General features: G+C 41.7%; 1 protein-coding gene across 45 annotated transcripts in view; it reads left to right on the top strand.

Moving 5' to 3' along the window:
- Positions 1-15,965, top strand: part of plecb (plectin b) — a 122,483-nt gene extending 106,518 nt beyond the window's left edge. For 44 of the 45 annotated variants that reach the window (XM_085802723.1, XM_085802721.1, XM_085802720.1 and 41 more), the window contains 4 exons: positions 710-4,063; positions 7,739-14,809; positions 15,014-15,130; positions 15,275-15,965. In XM_085802723.1, coding sequence (XP_085658849.1) covers positions 710-4,063; positions 7,739-13,882 — 9,498 coding nt within the window. In that variant the 3' untranslated portion in view covers positions 13,883-14,809; positions 15,014-15,130; positions 15,275-15,965. The remainder of the gene's footprint in view (positions 1-709; positions 4,064-7,738; positions 14,810-15,013; positions 15,131-15,274) is intronic. The other variant, XM_085802757.1, reaches the window with a different exon arrangement.
- Positions 15,966-19,924: the final 3,959 nt, after the last annotated feature.

Below are 19,924 nucleotides of genomic sequence, written 5' to 3'. Positions count from 1 at the left end.
CCAAGTGCATGGGATGAATTTAAAAAAAACAAAGTGAATGGTGTGAATAATTCTCTAACATGAAGCATTTAGTCTGTAAAAGAATAAAGTGACCTATACTTTTCCCACAGACCTTTTTTTATGTGTAACAGTTCTATAAAGAACTGGCTAATGAGAACATTAGTGTCAAATTTGCTTTATATTATATTATAATATTGCTACTAATATTGAAATAAATATAAAAAATATATATTTAGCAGTAAAGTAAAATTGTAGAAAATTATCTACTGGTATACTGTATTTCATAATATACTTTTAGAGGGTTTAGCTATACAGCTACAGTTGCATGCCATATGATTTTCTTGCTGTGTTGTGAAGTGATATTTTGTTTCCATACATTAATCAATACATCCACATCATCCATTTTTTCTTGAATTGCCATGTCATGATTTTTTTTAATTGCATCGTGAATTTAACATTACTTTGACGTTACTTTAACATTGTGTTTGTGCATCTAATTTGCATCTAGAATGAGCTAATTTTAACATTAACATTGGCATGGTAATACAGTACATTATATTGCCCTTATTTCAGTGTGGTTAGGATGTGATTACTGAAGTAATTACAATTTTAGTCCACACTGTTTTGAGCTGTATAATGTAAAGTGTTACCTTTAACCTGTCATGCTTGATTTTAATCCTCTCTTTACCATTTGCTTCCACTAATGCAGAAAGCTGCAGAGAAACTCAAAGCGGAAGAGCAGAAAAAAATGGCCAAGATGCAGGCTGAGTTAGACAAACAGAAGCAGTTAGCCGAAGCTCACGCAAAGGCAATTGCCAAAGCTGAGAAAGAGGCTCAAGAGCTGAAGCTCAGAATGCAGGAAGAAGTCAGCAGGCGAGAAATCGCTGCTGTAGATGCAGAAAAGCAAAAACATAACATCCAGCTGGAACTTCATGAGCTCAAAAACCTCTCAGAGCAGCAAATCAAAGACAAAAGTCAACAGGTGGATGAAGCTCTTCAAAGCAGGGTCAAGATTGAAGAGGAAATCCGCCTGATTAGGATCCAGCTTGAGACCACAGTGACACAGAAGTCGACAGCTGAATCTGAGCTCCAACAACTTCGTGATAGAGCAGATGAGGCTGAGAAACTAAGAAAGGCTGCCCAAGAGGAAGCTGAGAAGCTCCGCAAACAAGTCAATGAAGAAACCCAGAAAAAGCGCATGGCAGAGGAGGAACTCAAACGCAAATCTGAGGCAGAGAAAGAAGCTGCTAGGCAAAAGCAAAAAGCCTTGGATGACCTTCAAAACCTCAGAATGCAGGCTGAGGAGGCCGAAAAGCAAGTGAAGCAAGCGGAGATTGAAAAAGCAAGACAAATCAAGGTTGCTCACGAGGCAGCCCAGAAGAGTGCCGCTGCTGAACTCCAGAGCAAACACATCTCCTTTGTGGAAAAGACCTCAAAGTTAGAGGAATCCCTCAAACAGGAGCATGGTGCCGTCCTCCAGCTGCAACAACAAGCTACGCATCTCAAGAAACAACAAGAGGATGCAGAACGTGCCAGGGAAGAGGCAGAAAAAGAGCTTGAGAAATGGCGGCAGAAAGCCAATGAAGCCCTCCGTCTACGACTTCAGGCTGAGGAAGAAGCTCACAAAAAGAGTCTCGCTCAAGAAGATGCTGAAAAACAGAAGGAGGAGGCTGAGCGTGAGGCTAAAAAGAGATCCAAAGCTGAAGACTCTGCCCTGAAGCAGAAAGATATGGCTGAAAAAGAACTTGAAAGGCAGAGGAAGGTGGCTGAGAGCACAGCCCAGCAGAAACTCACTGCGGAGCAGGAACTGATTCGACTTCGGGCAGACTTTGACAATGCAGAACAGCAAAGATCCCTCCTTGAAGATGAACTCTACCGCCTCAAGAACGAAGTTGTCGCAGCAGAACAACAAAGAAAAATACTGGAGGATGAACTCGCCAAAGTGAGGAGCGAAATGGACGTACTCATTCAGCTCAAGTCCAAGGCTGAAAAGGAGACGATGTCCAACACAGAGAAGAGCAAACAACTTCTTGAGGCAGAAGCTGCCAAGATGAGAGACCTGGCGGAGGAGGCAAGCAAACTTAGAGCCATTGCCGAGGAGGCTAAGCATCAGAGACAAGTCGCTGAGGAGGAGGCAGCTCGTCAGAGAGCAGAGGCTGAGAGGATACTCAAAGAGAAGCTGGCTGCAATCGGTGACGCTACCCGACTTAAAACAGAGGCTGAAATTGCCCTGAAAGAGAAGGAGGCAGAAAACGAGAGACTCCGGCGACAAGCAGAGGATGAGGCTTACCAGAGGAAAGCTCTTGAAGACCAGGCCAACCAGCACAAGCATGATATTGAGGAAAAGATCATCTTACTCAAGAAATCATCTGAGGCTGAAATGGAAAGACAAAAGGCAATTGTTGATGACACACTCAAACAGAGGCGCGTTGTCGAAGAAGAAATCCGAATTCTTAAGCTCAACTTTGAAAAGGCTTCATCTGGAAAACTCGACCTGGAGCTGGAACTGAACAAATTGAAGAACATTGCAGAGGAAACTCAACAAAGCAAGCTCAGAGCTGAGGAGGAGGCTGAGAAGCTAAGGAAGCTTGCCCTCGAGGAAGAGACGAGAAGGAGGGAAGCGGAGGAGAAGGTTAAGAAAATCGCAGCCGCAGAAGAAGAGGCAGCCAGACAACGCAAGCTAGCCCAAGACGAGCTTGATCGCCTGAAAAAGAAAGCAGAGGAAGCCAGAAAACAGAAGGAAGAAGCCGACAAAGAAGCAGAACTACAGATTACTGCAGCTCAACAAGCAGCCATGAAATGCAGTGCAGCTGAGCAGCAAGTCCAAAGCGTCCTTGCCCAACAGAAAGAAGACGGCCTCATGCAAAAGAAGCTTAAGGCAGAGTATGAAAAAGCCAAGAAGCTTGCTAAAGAGGCTGAGGCTGCTAGAGAGAAGGCAGAGAGAGAGGCAGCTCTCCTTCGTCAACAAGCAGAGGACGCAGAGCGACAAAAAGCTGCAGCCGAGCAAGAAGCTTTGAACCAAGCCAAAGCTCAGGAAGATGCTGAGAGGCTGAGGAAGGAGGCTGAATTCGAAGCTGCTAAACGAGCACAAGCAGAAGCTGCGGCTCTCAAGCAGAAGCAACAGGCTGATGCTGAAATGGCAAAGCACAAAAAACTGGCAGAGCAAACATTAAAACAGAAGTTCTCAGTGGAGCAAGAGCTCACAAAGGTTAAACTGAAGCTTGATCAAACTGATAAACAGAAATCTATCTTGGATGACGAATTGCAGCGCTTGAAGGATGAGGTTGATGACGCTGTCAAGCAAAGGGCCCAGGTGGAGGAGGAGCTGTTCAAAGTCAAGGTTCAGATGGAGGAACTGCTCAAACTGAAAATCAAAATTGAGGAAGAAAATCAGCGCCTCATCAAGAAAGATAAAGATAACACACAGAAATGCCTTGCTGAAGAGGCTGAAAATATGAAAAGGCTTGCAGAGGATGCTGCTAGACTTAGTGTTGAAGCCCAAGAGGCTGCACGCTTGAGACAGATTGCAGAAGACGACCTCAATCAGCAACGAGCTCTTGCAGAGAAAATGCTCAAAGAGAAAATGCAGGCCATACAAGAGGCTTCTAGACTTAAAGCCGAGGCAGAGATGCTCCAAAGGCAGAAGGACCTGGCTCAGGAGCAAGCACAGAAGTTGCTGGAGGATAAACAACTTATGCAACAGCGCCTGGACGAGGAAACAGAGGAATACCAAAAATCACTTGAAGCAGAGAGGAAAAGGCAGTTGGAGATCGTAGCCGAAGCAGAAAAACTTAAGCTTCAAGTTTCTCAGCTCAGTGAAGCCCAGGCCAAAGCTGAAGAGGAAGCTAAAAAATTCAAGAAACAAGCTGATAAAATTGCTGCTCGTCTTCATGAGACTGAAATATCCACCAAAGAAAAAAATACAGTGGTGGAAAAACTGGAAGTTGAGAGGCTTAATACCAGCAAAGAGGCTGAGGATTTACGTAAGGCTATCGCAGACCTAGAGAAGGAGAAGTCTAGACTGAAAACGGAGGCTGAAGAACTTCAAAATAAATCAAAAGAGGTATTGTGTCAAAAATGGCATAACAGAGCAGCTTATGTCATTGTTAATACTATCTGAACTAACACACTTGTTTCTGAAATTTCCTCTATCCCTTTTTCTGACTATACTAATCATGAATCCATACCCTTCAATATGATTTTAGTTTTATTTTTTTTACAGTGCACTGTGCTCATGCAGATTACATCCTGAATGCCTCCTCATATCCTGGAATGCTTTCCCATTTTAAGACATGCTTTGTATTTCAGTTTCAACACCATGTTGCAGCTTAGCACCAACATAAATTAATAATACATGATTAAAGGAACTTGAGGCAGGATCAATAAATAAGACTTACTGTAATAGTGGCACAGCGGCTTTTGCGGCTGTTAGGGTAACTGCAAGCCGGCGTGGGAGCGCGCATGAACCCTTCACAGCAGAGTAGCTGTACGTACTGATTTGGCCAAAATGTAGCATGTAGCATGTAGTATACAGTATACAAACAAAAGCAAAATCTGCAGTATGCGAAAAATTCCTGGATGTCGTACTGATTCATAACACCGTAACCACGTTATATAAATTAATAAAATAAAATTTAATGTAGACTGATCGGTTCATTGTAAAACATTTATTGATGTAATGTGGTGATTTCTGTACAGAGCCCAGAGACAGTAGCCTGGCTCTCGCCAGACCCTTGTAGTTCCGCAAAGCTACGCCAGAGGCGCTACGCTCAGCTTCGCACAAGGGTCTGGACTCGAGGCCAATGCAAACTTCTTCCCCGGAGCAAAAAATAATGAACCAATCAGGATCGCCGGGCGGGACTTTCTGAGGTGTGACGTAGCGCTGAAGCGACTGTTTGAGTCAAACAACAATGGCGGCTCGCAGTGAGTGGCTGAAGTAGCACGTCAACAAGATAACGGACAAGTGGTTTATCCAATCACATACAAGATTTTTTTTACAAGGCCCCGCCTTCTGAAATGAATCGCCTATGGAGCAGTCCCAGACCCTTGTGCGGAGCTCAGCATAGCTTTGCGGAACTACAAGGGTCTGACGAGAGCCAGGCTACAGAGACAGTGCTGCTCTTCGATATACACATGAAGTTTCACTTTTCATTCAAACAAACTAATGTGGCTGCCACAGTTGTTAGATTTCCTCAATGAGACCAACATTTATCTCCTAAAAAGAATTTAACCAGCCAGTAGTAAACCTCTAAAAACCTGTGGGTGAGTTACTCGGCTCGTTTTCTCACCCGGGATGACGACGCAGGTTGACCGGCCGATCACCTCAGGAGACCGGCTGCTGCCTCTGAGACAACCTGCTGCTCCCGGTCGCTGCTCCCACAGGTGGCTCTGCACTTCTCTAAAAACGTCGGAGCAAACTTTGTAACAGGCATTATTTGGATAAACTAAAACTGGGAATCTAAACTGTGACTTTCTCATGAAAAAATATTAATGTTATTTCTTTTACTTCTGTTCACTGTTACTGCAAGATCTCCGCAGAATATCCTACAACTGCGACTAAGTAAATAAACTAACAATGTTATTTTAGTGTAACTTTAGTATTACTGTGCGGGAAATTCGGACCACGAATTGCAGTATTTTATGCAGCACACAGCCTGTTCAAGGCAATGGAGAGATACATGGGTGGGCTCATTCGTTTTGGCTTATAACACTTCATCACCCATTAGCATTAAAAAACTTAAAATGCATGTGCATTTTTTCACAAATCCTACCCCAAGTTCCTTTAAGTTCTTAAAAGTATGGAATTCCATTAGCAATTTAGTTAAAAAGAAAATCACAAACAGTGGCTGAAAGAAAGACTGTTCTACCTAAAACTAGGTATCCGTATGTCAAAGTGTATGAATACTGATTCTGTCATCAATACAAATATGCTAGAATATTCACTCTAGAGTCAGAAATTCTTACCTTCTGACAATACCATGAAATACATTAGTATGCATTTAATGGCGTTTTACACAGATTTAGAAATAAAAAAGGGGGGTGCCTGTTACACTACATGCAATTATACATGCAAAATAATTACTCACTTTCATTAGTGACTATCTAATAATTATCAAATAAATGTCCTTAATTGAACTGGAAACTAACACATGCAAATAAGTGAAAGCTAGTAAAATAACATTGGGAAAACAGCAGTCAGTATAGTGGATACCAAATCGGTATAAAAAAAGATATGTATTGAAAAACTGTTAACTCATTGAGTGCCAACCACGTAATTTCTCGTTTTTCGTTCCCATGCGTTGAGTGCCAAAAACGAGATTTCTCGTTTTTTGACAGCTCATGATCTGGAAGTTTTTATCATAACTCGGCTTTTGCAAACGGAGTTCTGCATGTGGATGCAGCGCAGCTGCTCTGCTCTCACCCGCGAGGCTCCAGCAGCTCGGAGCCGAAACAGGAAGCTCTCAGCCGACAGTCCCGGCCGGTCTTCATCTGGAGCAACACCGTGTCCTCCCGTGGTAAAATGTGATGGTCTCTGGGCCAAAGCAGGCCGCCAGCACGACCCGTACCACAAAAGACCCGCGACCACCGGTGGGGCTGGTGTTCCCGACCTGTTTTTGGCCGAGAGACCATCACATTCCGCGGCGAGAGGCTGTGCCACGGCACGGTGCGTCTGTGTTATTGTTGTTTAGTGGCGCCCCCCCCCCCGCCCCCGATGGTGGATCTGTGAATAGAACAACAATTGTATATATTTATCTTACACAAGCCCTTTGATCCAGAAATGCAAGTGTCAGAAGAGCGACAGGCACAAACAGAGCACCTTTCATAAAAAACACTGTATCTCCTTTTCTAGAAAAAAAGCAGGGATTTTGGTGAAACCCAGCCATGTTTAGCTTGAGTTTTCTCAGGAACGGAGGCATGTAGAAACAAACGGTTTGGGGCCATTTGAAGCATAGAGTTTCCTTTCAAATGAGCCACAGTATGTGTTGGTGGCAATAATATAGAATACACTGTGGCTCTACAAAAATCGTCAAAAATGGTCTAAATTGCCGGTACACTTGACTAAAACTTTGGAAAGGAGCGCGGCACTCAATGAGTTAATACTGCCAACAAGTTGTCACAATTGGGGATGCACTATTTTATACTATACTTGGTTTGCAGATCATATGAATTTGTACAGTATGTTCCAAGTGGTAGTAGTACTATTACTGGGATATGTATTTTAGTGTGTAGAGGTGTAAGTATGTGCATTATTACATGTACAGTATGTGACATAGAAGTCGAAGGTGATCTGTCCCAGGGAAGTTACTGTTGACAGGCTATATTTACATCAAGATTTATGTCAACAATTGAACCAGTTTACGCTGTTAACTGTCTCATAGTAACCTATTACATTCCATTGCACATTTCTGTATAATTTTGATAATTATGTAGTTGAATGTCATTCACATTGTTCAGTCTTGGTGATGGTAGGTAGAAATAGTAAAAGCTATGATTATTTTTAAACAAGGACACCAGAGGACATTTATTTGGGTTTAAAATATTAAATGAAATCAACAAAATAAACAACAGCGATAATAAAAACAATACACTTTATTTGCATTAGCACAGTGCATTGTACAATGTATATCCATTACAGATTAAATAAACCATGAGCAATTTAAATTAAAATATGTAAAGTTGTTACTATGTGCCATAATCAAAAACTTATGACTTTTTTTCTCTCTATTTTTTTTATCAGGTCGCTGAAGCACAGCAGAAACAAATGGAACATGAGAAGACGGTGCTCCAGCAGACATTCCTGACAGAAAAGGAAATGCTCTTGAAGAAAGAAAAACTAATTGAAGATGAGAAAAAGAGGCTGGAGAGCCAGTTTGAAGAGGAGGTCAAAAAGGCTAAGGCACTCCAAGATGAACAGGAACGCCAGAGGCAGAAGATGGAGGAGGAGAAGAAGAGACTCCAGGCTACCATGGATGCAGCCCTTAATAAGCAAAAAGAGGCTGAGGAAGAGATGCTCAACAAGCAAAAAGAAATGCAGGAACTGGAAAAGAAGAGACTGGAGCAGGAAAGAATTCTTGCAGAAGAAAACCAGAAACTGCGTGAGAAACTGCAGCTGCTTGAGGAAGCACAGGTCAAAGAGAAAGAGATCATCCAAGTAACAATGGTAGAGACAAGCAAAGTTATCAATGGCCAAAATACAGGTGATGGGGTAGATGGTGCAGATCCATTGTCCTTTGACGGTATCCGTGAGAAGGTGCCTGCAAGCAGACTTCATGACGTTGGTCTTTTATCCAAGAAGAACTTTGATAAGCTGAAAAAAGGCAAAGCCACTGTGGAAGACCTTGGTCAAAATGAAAATCTGAAAAGAATTCTTAAAGGAAACAACTGCATTGCCGGTGTTTTGACACCATCTAATGAAAAGATGACAATCTATCAAGCATCCAAAGAGAAGAAACTCACTCCAGGCACAGCCTTGATCCTTCTTGAAGCCCAAGCAGCCACAGGGTACATCTTAGACCCTATTAAGAACCAGAAACTTTCTGTTAATGAGGCTGTCAAGGAAGGTTTGATCGGCCCTGAGCTGCACAACAAAATGCTTTCAGCTGAGAGGGCTGTTGTTGGCTACAAAGATCCATACACTGGTAAGAAGATCTCTGTCTTTGAAGCGATGAAGAAGGGTCTCATGGAGCATGATCATGCCATAAGAGTTCTTGAGGCTCAGCTTGCAACTGGTGGCATCATCGACCCCATCAATAGTCACCGTGTACCTAATGAAATAGCCTACAAGCAGGGACAATATGATGCAGAAATGAATAAGATTATGGAGAACCCTACAGATGACACTAAGGGATATTTTGACCCAAGCACTCAGGAACCTTTGACATATGCTGAGCTCATGGCAAGATGCAACACTGACCCTAACACAGGTATGCTCTTGCTACCAATCACAGATAAAGCTGCCCAGTGCTCAAGCATGTACACAGAAGAGGAGACCAAGGATGTGTTCAGCAAAACAACTGTGTCCATGCCATTTGGAAGATTCCAGGGAAAGACTGTTACCATTTGGGAAATAATTAATTCTGAATACTTCACTGAGGACCAGAAGAAAGACCTTCTCCGTCAATACAGGACAGGCAAAATCACAATCGAGAAAATCATTAAGATTGTGATTACTGTGGCAGAGGAGAAGGAGAAGAAGAATGAAATCACTTTTGACGGTCTAAGAGCCCCTGTCCCTGCCACTGAACTCCTGGAATCCAAAATCATTGATAAAGACCTGTTCAACAAATTGCATAAGGGCAATAAGACTGTCAAAGAGGTGTCTGAAATGGAGCCTGTCCATCAAGCACTGAAGGGTACAAACTGCATTGCAGGTGTAGTTATTGACTCAACCAAGGAAATCATGTCCTTCTACCAAGCTATGAAGAAGGACATGATGAGGCCAGGACCTGCCTTGATTATGCTTGAAGCCCAAGCAGGAACAGGCTTTGTGGTTGACCCCAATAATAATCAGACGCACACTGTTGATGAAGCTGTCAAAGCAGGTGTTGTTGGCCCGGAACTGCATGAGAAGCTCCTCTCTGCAGAGAGAGCTGTTACAGGTTACCGAGATCCTTACAGTGGAAAGACTGTGTCCCTGTTCCAAGCAATGAAAAAAGATCTCATACCCAAAGAACAAGGAATCCGACTGCTTGATGCCCAAATGACCACCGGTGGCATTATTGATCCAGTGAAGAGCCATCGCATTCCACATGATGTGGCCTGCAAGAGAAATTACTTTGATGATGAAATGAAACAGGTTCTAAGCAATCCCACTGATGAAACCAAATGCTTCTTTGACCCAAACAAAAAAGAAAAAGTCACATACTCACAGCTCTACAAGAGATGTGTCACTGACAAGAAAACTGGTCTCCAGCTTCTTCCACTCTCTGATGAAGCAATCAATGCAAAGGAAGAGCCAACATACACTGAAGCCCAGACAAAAGAGGCTATGACTCAGGCAACTGTGGAGCTTGACTCTGGGCCATTCAAGGGCAGGAAGATGACCATCTGGGAAATCATCAACTCTGAATATCTCACTGAGGAACAAAGGCTTGACCTGCTCAGACAATTTAGATCTGGAAAGGTTACAATTGAAAAGATCATCAAGATTGTTATCACTATTGTAGATGAGAAAGAGACAAAGAAACGAGAACAGTCCAGCTTCAAGGGACTCAGAGCCCCTGTCCCAGCAAGCTCTCTGCTTGATGCCAAAATCATTGACAAACCAACATTCGATCTCCTCCAACAAGGTAAAACAACACCTAAACAAGTCAGTGAGAATCCCAATGTCAATAAATACCTCCAGGGATCTGATAGTATTGCTGGCATCTACCTGGAGCCAACAAAAGAGACTGTAAGCATTTATCAGGCCATGAAGAAAAAGCTTCTCAGACATGACACAGGCCTCTCACTTCTTGAGGCCCAGGTTGCCACTGGGTTCCTTGTAGATCCAGTGAGGAACCAATGTCTGTCAGTAGATGAGGCAGTGAAGTCTGGTCTTGTTGGTCCAGAGCTACATGAAAAACTCCTCTCTGCAGAGAAGGCTATAACTGGCTATAAAGATCCATTCACAGGCAACACAATCTCCCTCTTTGAAGCTGTGCAAAAAGATCTCATCTTGAAAAAGCATGCCATGCCACTGTTGGAAGCACAGATGGTTAGTGGAGGAATCATTGACCCTGTAAACAGCCACCGTGTCCCAACTGATGTTGCATATCAAAAGAATATCTTCAGCAAAGACACTGCTAAAACCTTATCTGAACCATCTGATGATAACAAGGCATTCTCAGACCCAGAAAATGACGAGAATGTAACCTACAGACAACTTAAAGACAAATGCCAAAGAGATCCCGAGACGGGCCTGTATATCCTCCCACTCTCCAAACCTCAGTCTCCAACCGTGGTGGAGAAGACATACCTCTACACAGAGGAACAGACACAGAGTGATCTGACCAACACTCAGATTGACATTCCAATTGAGGGTCTTGCAGATAAATCAATGAGCCTCTGGGATGTCATGAACTCAAATTTGCTTCCAGAAACAGAGCGCCAGAAGCTCATGGATGAATATCGTTCTGGTCAAATCACTAAAGAGAGGATGATCATCATTATCATTGAGATCATGGAGCAGAGAGAGATCATTAGAAATGAAAACCCACTGTCATATATGACTATAAGGAGAAGGATTACTATTGAGGAACTCTACAGTGCCCGCATCATTGACTTGGAGACATACAACCTACTTAAACAGGGCAAGAGGAATATCCGTGACATAATGGAGATGACCAGTGTAAAACAGTATCTCTATGGCACAGGCTGTGTTGCAGGGGTCACAACTGACTCAAGCGCCAAGATAAGCATCTACCAAGCAATGAAGAGAGGCTTCCTTAAACCAGAAATGGCCCTCAGCCTCCTAGAGGCACAGGCTGCCACAGGATTCATTGTTGATCCAGCAAAGAATGAGACACTCACTGTTGATGAAGCTGTTCGGAAGGGTGTTGTCGGCCCTGAGATCCATGATAAACTTCTGTCAGCTGAAAGAGCAGTCACAGGATACAAGGATCCATACAGTGGGAAAATCATATCTCTTTTCCAGGCCATGAAGAAGGATCTTGTTCCAGAGGATTATGCTCTGAAAATGCTGGAGGCACAAACTGCCACTGGTGGTATTATTGATCCTGAATTCCAGTTCCACCTGCCAGCAGACATTGCCATACAAAGAAGTTACATCAACAAGGAAACCAATGAGAGACTGGCTAGTGACGTTAAAGGATTTGTTGACCCTGTTACTGAGGAGAAAATATCATATGCACAGCTGCTAAAGAGATGCAAGTTAGATGGTGGATTGCGTCTTCTCTCCCTGGGAGACAAGAGACTGACATTCAAGGGTCTGAGGAAACAGATCACAATGGAGGAGCTGGTCAGCTCACAAATTATTGATCAGCAGACTGTCACTCAACTGAATGAAGGCCTCGTTACAGTCGAGGAGGTAAGCAAGAGACTATCAAAGTACCTCGAGGGCACAAGCTGTATTGCTGGTGTGTTTTTAGAGTCCACAAAGGAACGTCTGTCGATTTACCAAGCCATGAAGAAGAACATGATTAGGCCAGGAACTGCTTTTGAGCTCCTTGAGGCACAGGCAGCCACAGGCTATGTTATTGACCCAATCAAAAACCTCAAATTGACAGTCAATGAATCAGTGAAAATGGGAATTGTGGGTCCAGAATTCAAGGACAAGCTCCTCTCTGCTGAGCGTGCAGTGACAGGATACAGAGATCCTTATTCAGGCAAGACAATCTCCCTGTTTCAGGCAATGAAAAAAGGGCTCATCCTTAAAGATCATGGTATCCGTCTCTTGGAAGCCCAGATTGCTACTGGCGGTATCATTGACCCAGAGGAAAGTCACCGTGTGCCAGTTGAGGTGGCCTACAAGCGTGGCTTCTTTGACGAGGAAATGAATGAGATCCTGACTGATCCATCTGATGACACCAAAGGTTTCTTTGATCCCAACACTGAGGAAAACCTAACATACCTCGGGCTCATGGAGCGGTGCATCACTGACCCTGACACTGGCCTGGTGCTCCTGCTACTGAAACAAAAGAGCAGGGAAAGGAAGACCTCCTCCAAGTCCTCAGTGCGTAAACGCAGAGTTGTCATCGTGGACCCAGAGACAGGCAAAGAAATGACTGTGTATGAGGCCTACAGGAAGGGACTCATCGACCATCAAACGTACTTGGAGCTTTCCGAGCAAGAGTGCGAATGGGAAGAGATCACAATGACCTCCTCTGATGGTACTGTCAAATCTATTATCATTGACAGGAGGTCAGGAAGGCAGTATGATGTTGATGATGCTCTTTCACGCGGCCTCATTGACCAGAATTCTCTTGATACATACCGATCTGGACACCTGTCCATCACCGAATTTGCTGACATGCTCTCTGGAAACATGGGAGGCTTCCGTTCACGATCATCCTCCTTTGGTTCCACCACTGGCTCCACCTACTCTACTCCTATGAGCCCCATACCCTCCATTAAACCACCTGCAGTCATATGGAATGACCCAACAGAAGAGACTGGCCCTGTTGCTGGAATATTGGACATAGACACGCTGGAGAAAGTGTCTGTCACAGAGGCAATGCACAGAAACCTGGTAGACAATATCACAGGCCAAAGACTGTTGGAGGCTCAGGCTTGCACAGGAGGTATAATTGACCCCGCAACTGGAGAGAAATTGGCGGTCACTGATGCAACAGAACGGGGCCTAGTGGATAAAGCCATGGTTGATCGCCTCAACCTGGCTCAAAAGGCATTCAATGGATTTGAAGACCCCAGAACTAAAGTGAAGATGTCTGCCTCCCAGGCTCTAAAGAAGGGGTGGTTATATTATGAGGCTGGACAGCGTTTCCTTGAGGTCCAATATCTGACTGGAGGACTTATTGAGCCTGATGTTGAGGGTAGAGTGTCTCTTGATGAATCTATCAGGAAGGGCATGATTGACGCCCGCACTGCCCAGAAACTAAGAGATGTCAGCACTTACTCTAAATACCTGACATGTCCAAAAACCAAACTTAAAATCTCCTTCAAAGATGCCATGGACAGAAGTATGGTTGAGGAAGGAACTAGCCTAAGGCTTTTGGAGGCCTCCTCACAATCCAGCAAAGGCCTCTACAGTCCATACAATGTCAGTGGCTCTGGATCTGCTTATGGTTCCCGGACTGGCTCAAGGACTGGATCCCGATCAGGCTCCAGGAGAGGCAGCATCGATGCCGGCTCTGGCTTCAGCATGAACTTCTCATCTTCTTCCTTCACATCCTCTTCTACTGGCTACAGCCGCAGATTCTGATTAGCTAGTTCTCTTTCTACTAAGAACCAACAATACTAATGCACTTTACAGTTGCATTTCTCACAGGAAAAAATAGTTACAATAACAAAGAAAATATAATTTATTTATTCTGCCCTGCATGTGGCTACTATTGGCTATTGATTTTCTCATATATAACAGATGTCTAAACATGTGCCTCATATATGGAGACATTACCAAGCATTGCTATAGATACAGAATATTAATTTCCTTTAGTGCAGATTATAAAGTCAATTTATATTTTTTTCAGAGCAAAGCATGACATTTCAGCTATAATTTTTTTATGTGACTTTATAGTTTTCATTTTACACATTAAAAAGTTGTATACTTGTGCTTTCTGAAACTAATATATAATGTATGTATGTCAAACAGAAATATTTTTCCAGTATTCCTTGTTTCCTTTGGAATTCAAAATTATTTGTCTATTTTTTATCTTTTTTGACAGTACTATATAATGAGATACTGTATGTCAGCATAGTTCTAATGTTTTTAACAGATTCTAAAATACATAGATGCCTTCAAATTCTGAATGTTTGTATAGAGTATGGACAGATTTTGTGTTAATGTTTTTATGTTAAATGCTGCCAGGGTATCTAAATAATGTACCCAGTAAGAATACACCTGTGAGACACTAAAATGAGACAATACAAGAATACAACACTGAAAAGTGCCAGAGGCAAAATTATGCAAACTGCTCTATAAGTAGTTTCACATCTGCCATTACTTTGTACTTACTTATATTCAGTGGACTTTTGCATTCTTTTAGTTCATTGCATCATTGTTTTACACACTACAAGTTTTGGATTCTTCACATTCACCAACGATCAAGTGCTCCAGTTAAATCCCAAGATGATGTCAGACTTGATCCTGCTCCTCCATACAGACCTGCCTCCTGTTATTTTGGTTCTTGTAAGTTGATTTTTTTTTTTTTAATTATTATTTCCTTATTTTTTGTTGTTTTATTTATTTGATTTCGATCACATCTCAGAAGCTAGATTATCCCATGTCTTCCAATCCCACACAGGCCACACTGGTGATACCATTGGTGAACTGTATTGGTTAAATTTCAAATTGCTGCTTATTGACTGTTGTTTATCCTCTTCTTTTTGACAGCTGCCTCAGTCTCTTAGAATCCAACATGTGAGCCCAGACACTCAGTTGGCCGGAGCATATGATCCTCTCAACATGGATGGATTTGTGAGTCCCTGCCATCCTCACACAGTAATACAGGTACAGTATCTAGCTGTTTTAGACAACTTTGTCATTTTCATTTGCAGAGCTCCGACTAGATTTGTTTCTTTTTTTTGTCTCACCACCTTGTTTGGTTCCTTTTGATTTTAATTCATAGCTATTTTCTTTTCTTTTTTGTTCTAGATCTCCCATTGAGCATGTCCATTATTTCCATTGCACATCCATCACATTTGAAGAAAGCTGAGGCTGAATGAACCTGACATCATCTTGGGAAACTTTTCTAGGAGCACTCTTTATTCATGACTTTTTTTTTCATCTATTTATTACTTGAATGTTAACAGTGATATTTATGTTGTCACATCTTATTTGAAAGAGAACACTCCCAAAGCGTAGGCACATCTTTGTGTACATTTTTTTCATTTAAATTGTGATTAACTGTAATGATACAGTACAACAGCACATCTTCATTTCATTAGTCTTAAGTCCACTGAGTATTTTTCTGCATCATCTCTGACTGTAAACTCAGTTCAACCAAAGCACTAATGAGATAAATTTGGAGAATTGACATATCTGATAGAGCAATACATTGCATGAATGTATGTATTATATCAAATTAGCTCACTGACATTTTGCCACAGATTTCCTTTGCAACCTGAAAAAAACAGCTTGAGGCTTTATTTTGCTCAGTTATTTTTCCACAGCAATTATTTCTTTTATGCATCTCTAAAGAGTTTTACTCTGTAAATCCTTATACTTTGTTTTCATCATGTTTTTTTTGATATATTATGAATTTGCCTTGCATGTTTTACTAACTTTACAGAGGATATTTGGGAAATTATTGATGTAAAATAAAGACAATTGCAGATGTAACTGTGTATATTTTCATTTTAGCAATATGTAAAATCACATCTAATTGGTTGGTTTTGCTCATGGGGCAGATATAGTGAGTGGATACAGCTATATGTTCCTAACATAACACTTTGTTGTAAATAAATATGCAATGAAGAGGCACTCTTGTCATCTATCTATATATATACTGTATATGTATATATATAATATTACATCTGAATATATTTCTAGCAGTAGGGTTAGGGTTTAGGGTACATGCAGTTTTTCATTATACTGGTGTTAAAATAAGCCATCAGCCATGAAAACTATCACATACATATATACATAGTGTACAGTCTGTGAAGGGTATTGTAAACATGTCTTAGTGCACATATTGCTTTCGGATGTTGACCTTATTTACCTCTTCACTGTCAGTAGATTTAATTTTATGGCAGAGGTTATCAGAGGAGAGACGGTTGCATTAATATTGTGTGCAGGGTCCCTGTTAATATAATAGTGTTAACTGATCCTTGTCTGTGATATGCATCTTCCCACTGGAAAAGACAGTAGTTGGCCACATGAGGGCAGTATCAACCTGACCTACACTCATCCTCAGAGAAAGCAGGTGCATTAGTTGAAACAAACCTGCTCAACAACTGATCATATTATGAACCCTACTGACATCATTGTTTATCATCTAACTTGGTGAAAAAATATTTAAAGCACGGAGATTATGACTGGAGATCCCCTTTCCGAAGCCTGTGATGAGCCGATTATGGTTGAATACGTAGTGTATAGTTGTTGATGCATACAGTATACAACAGCACATCATTAAAATAAATTATCAGTTTTTATATTGTGATTAGAAGCTCAGAGTTGGTGTACTGTATTTACACCATTCTACTACAAACATACTATACATGTTTTTGAACTATGTGCCAACATTAGCCACTGGATTTGATGGAGGAGCCTGCCAACAGACGCAACGGGGCATTCACCTCCCAGAATTCCTCAGTGAGCTCCCTTGACTACTCAGATCTCACGCTTTCCCTGCCAGCTCTAGCTACATCTGAAGCTTCAGGCACAGAGGTAAGAACATGGTGGACAGGGTAAAATCACTCATGTCATCATACACTGTATATCTCAGAGCACTGAACAGTGTCGGATGACACAGCTGGAAACCCTATAGCTGTAAGAGTAAAAGGAAAAGTGCTGCACACGTCCTTTTGAATTTTTTTTTTCTAATGGTCTCTTGCAGGACAAAGAAGGTGCTTTCTTTGGATCACCAACACCTACATCACAAGATCAGAGATATGGGTAGGCTAATGTATAAAACGTCATTCCCACTACTTGGCATTGCCACAAGAGGAAGCACATGTCCTTGACAACCTTTAGAGATACAAACTGTGGTGTTTCAGATTTTTATATCCATTAAATACTGGTTGACTGCACATACTGCACAGTCATTTCTGGAAAAGCAACTGTTGAAACCCAAATTAGTTAATCCTGCATGACTGTATGTGACCACCAACAGTCAGATTAAACAAAACACACAACCAGTGACGACGGTTGGTCAATTGTATCAACTTTGTAGACCGATGCGTCTGCATTTGTCAATAACACAAAGACAGTGCTGTGGATTGTTGAAACATACCGTTACAAGAAAACCAAGGTTCCAACCCAGCAGACAGAGACCGGATGCCTCCCTAATGAGATTTTTGACTGTTTTCAACCAAAGAGTCCTACTTATGTTGTCCTGAAATAGGAATAATACTTATTGTCTAATAGTATATTATGGTCACCTATTTGGTTTCTACACTTTCATACTATTTGTCTTATTAATATGAAGATATTTTTAGTCATTCTGCTAGAGCATTTTATCATTGTCACTGTGGTCCAAAATGAAGCGACAGGTGTTGTAGCAGGTGTGACTGTAACCTCAAACTCATCTCATAAAATAAGATGGACCTTTTCATGGTCATTGGTAAATTGCTGTGTTGCCGCTGAAAAGACAAAGGCTACAAACCAAAGGCTTATATGAGTGGGGGGATTCTCTCACATACTTGTCACAGCACCTGCATGTGCAGAAAAAGCATTGTCATTAGACAGATAATAGAAATAGAAACACGGATATATCACAGAAGAAGCATATCACCTTCTTTTTAAAATTAAAATAAGAAGGCATTTGGCAACATTTAGTTGTAGTATCCTTTTATCTGTTTTAATTTCCTTCACTATTGGGATTCTAAGGTAACTGTAAAATATGATCAGTGTGGCTTTTTCCTGTCTATTTCAGGATGGATGGGGAGGACATGAGCCAGTGGCAGAGTGAGTTCAGGAGTCAAATCAGGGCCCTGAGACAGTGGCTGAAGAGCATGGAGATGAGGTTACCTCCTCTAGACTCCAGGGTCAGTTGAGACTACTATCTATTTCCTGGCTGCTGCTGCTGTTGTCATCCTTCCTCTCTCTACTTCTGTCTCTTTCCCCTTGTCATCTCATCCCACCTTCTCTCAAACAAAGGGAGTCATCATCTCCATGTGACATGTTGGTCTACATGAAAATAAATGCACCTGCATTACAACCACAACTCTGAACCCTACAAAGATACTTGTGTGACCTTCACATCCCACTGGGAAGAATACAACAATATTATTACATTATCATCAAATAACAAGAGTCTACAGCCATGCGTTCTGAGGCCATACTTGTAAGAGCAGCAGTGCTTTGAGTTAAATGCTTACTCAGTAATGCTGGAATGCTTGCATTGACAATGCTAATTGGTGGTTAGCAGGTAATGCTTACAATGGTCACCATTTCATTTTACCTTGTTATACCAACAATTAACCTGTCTACATTAGGCTACCTACTGCAACATCAGTAAAACAGCAAAACACTTTTATCTGTAACGGCTGTCTGAGATTATATGGCAAGAGAGCAAAAACATGCAAAGAAAAAATTAGTAATCTGACTAACAAAAACAAAATCAGTTCAGTATATGAACTCTTAAGTTAATTAAGCATTATGTAAAAGAGGAAAGGGATTTTGGATGTTTTTCAAAGTCTGGCATACTCAGACGAATACCAAGGTGGTCCTCCTCCACTCCTGCAGGGAGACCTCTTTAGGCCACAGGGAGACAGAGCGGCTGGGGAATCAGTCTCTATTGTGCCTGGCCTGGACAGCCAGGCAGGAGAAGTGCTTGGCAGTGGAGGCCCTCTGTACACATGAGCGAACACGCTGAAAAGACATTAGACTCAGATGGTAGGAAGAGGCAAAGGGGACAGGAAAAAAGAAAAGCAGGATCTTTAATGGTAAGAGCACTCAGATCTGACTGTTGAGGCATTTATTGAACACAACTGTAGATTTTGTGAGACAACCTTTATACCAATATTTATACAGAGTTTGTCAGAGCTGAGGGCAATAATTGTGTTACTGGCTGAATAAAAACAAAACAAAAACTCTGGTCAATAGTGGGCTGTCAGCTGGTTAAAGTGACTGTAATTCACCATGGTGACAATTACAAGGCAATGGTAGATGGTAAAAAGGTAAAATGTCAACACAGAAGGCAGTTACTCAGCAATAGATGGCTGAAATTAGCTAACATTATCAAACCAAGGCTGCATCAGCAAAAACGCCAGGAGTTTTAAACGGAGTAAAGTTGTGTTCTTTTGTTTATTTCAAATTAAACGTGCTTGTCATTTGAGGGCTGTGTCAATTTCTTGAATGACAAAAAATGGAACTTAACTAATTACCAGTTTACTTCTATGTCCAAAGTAGCTCTGTGTTTGTGTAATTGTTTGTGTAAAAAAGAAGCCTTATTTGCAAATTGATTATTGCTCCACAATACGTCAATGAAACTGTCAAGTTATGTATTATCTGGTTGGAGTTTGTGCTTCGATAGTGTAAGAAGTTGTTTGATAGTGAATTAATAAGTCTTTTAATATGAAAAATTCTCATTGAGATTAATCCAATGCACAGCAGTAACTGAAAGGCACTCTTGAACAAAAC

The sequence above is a fragment of the Trachurus japonicus genome, chromosome 16 (assembly GCF_045865225.1).
Source record: "Trachurus japonicus isolate A0001 chromosome 16, Traja_1.0".
NCBI classification, from domain to species: Eukaryota; Metazoa; Chordata; class Actinopteri; order Carangiformes; family Carangidae; genus Trachurus; species Trachurus japonicus.
The sequence above is the reverse complement of the archived record's forward strand: the minus strand, read 5'-3'. Positions and strand labels throughout refer to the sequence as shown.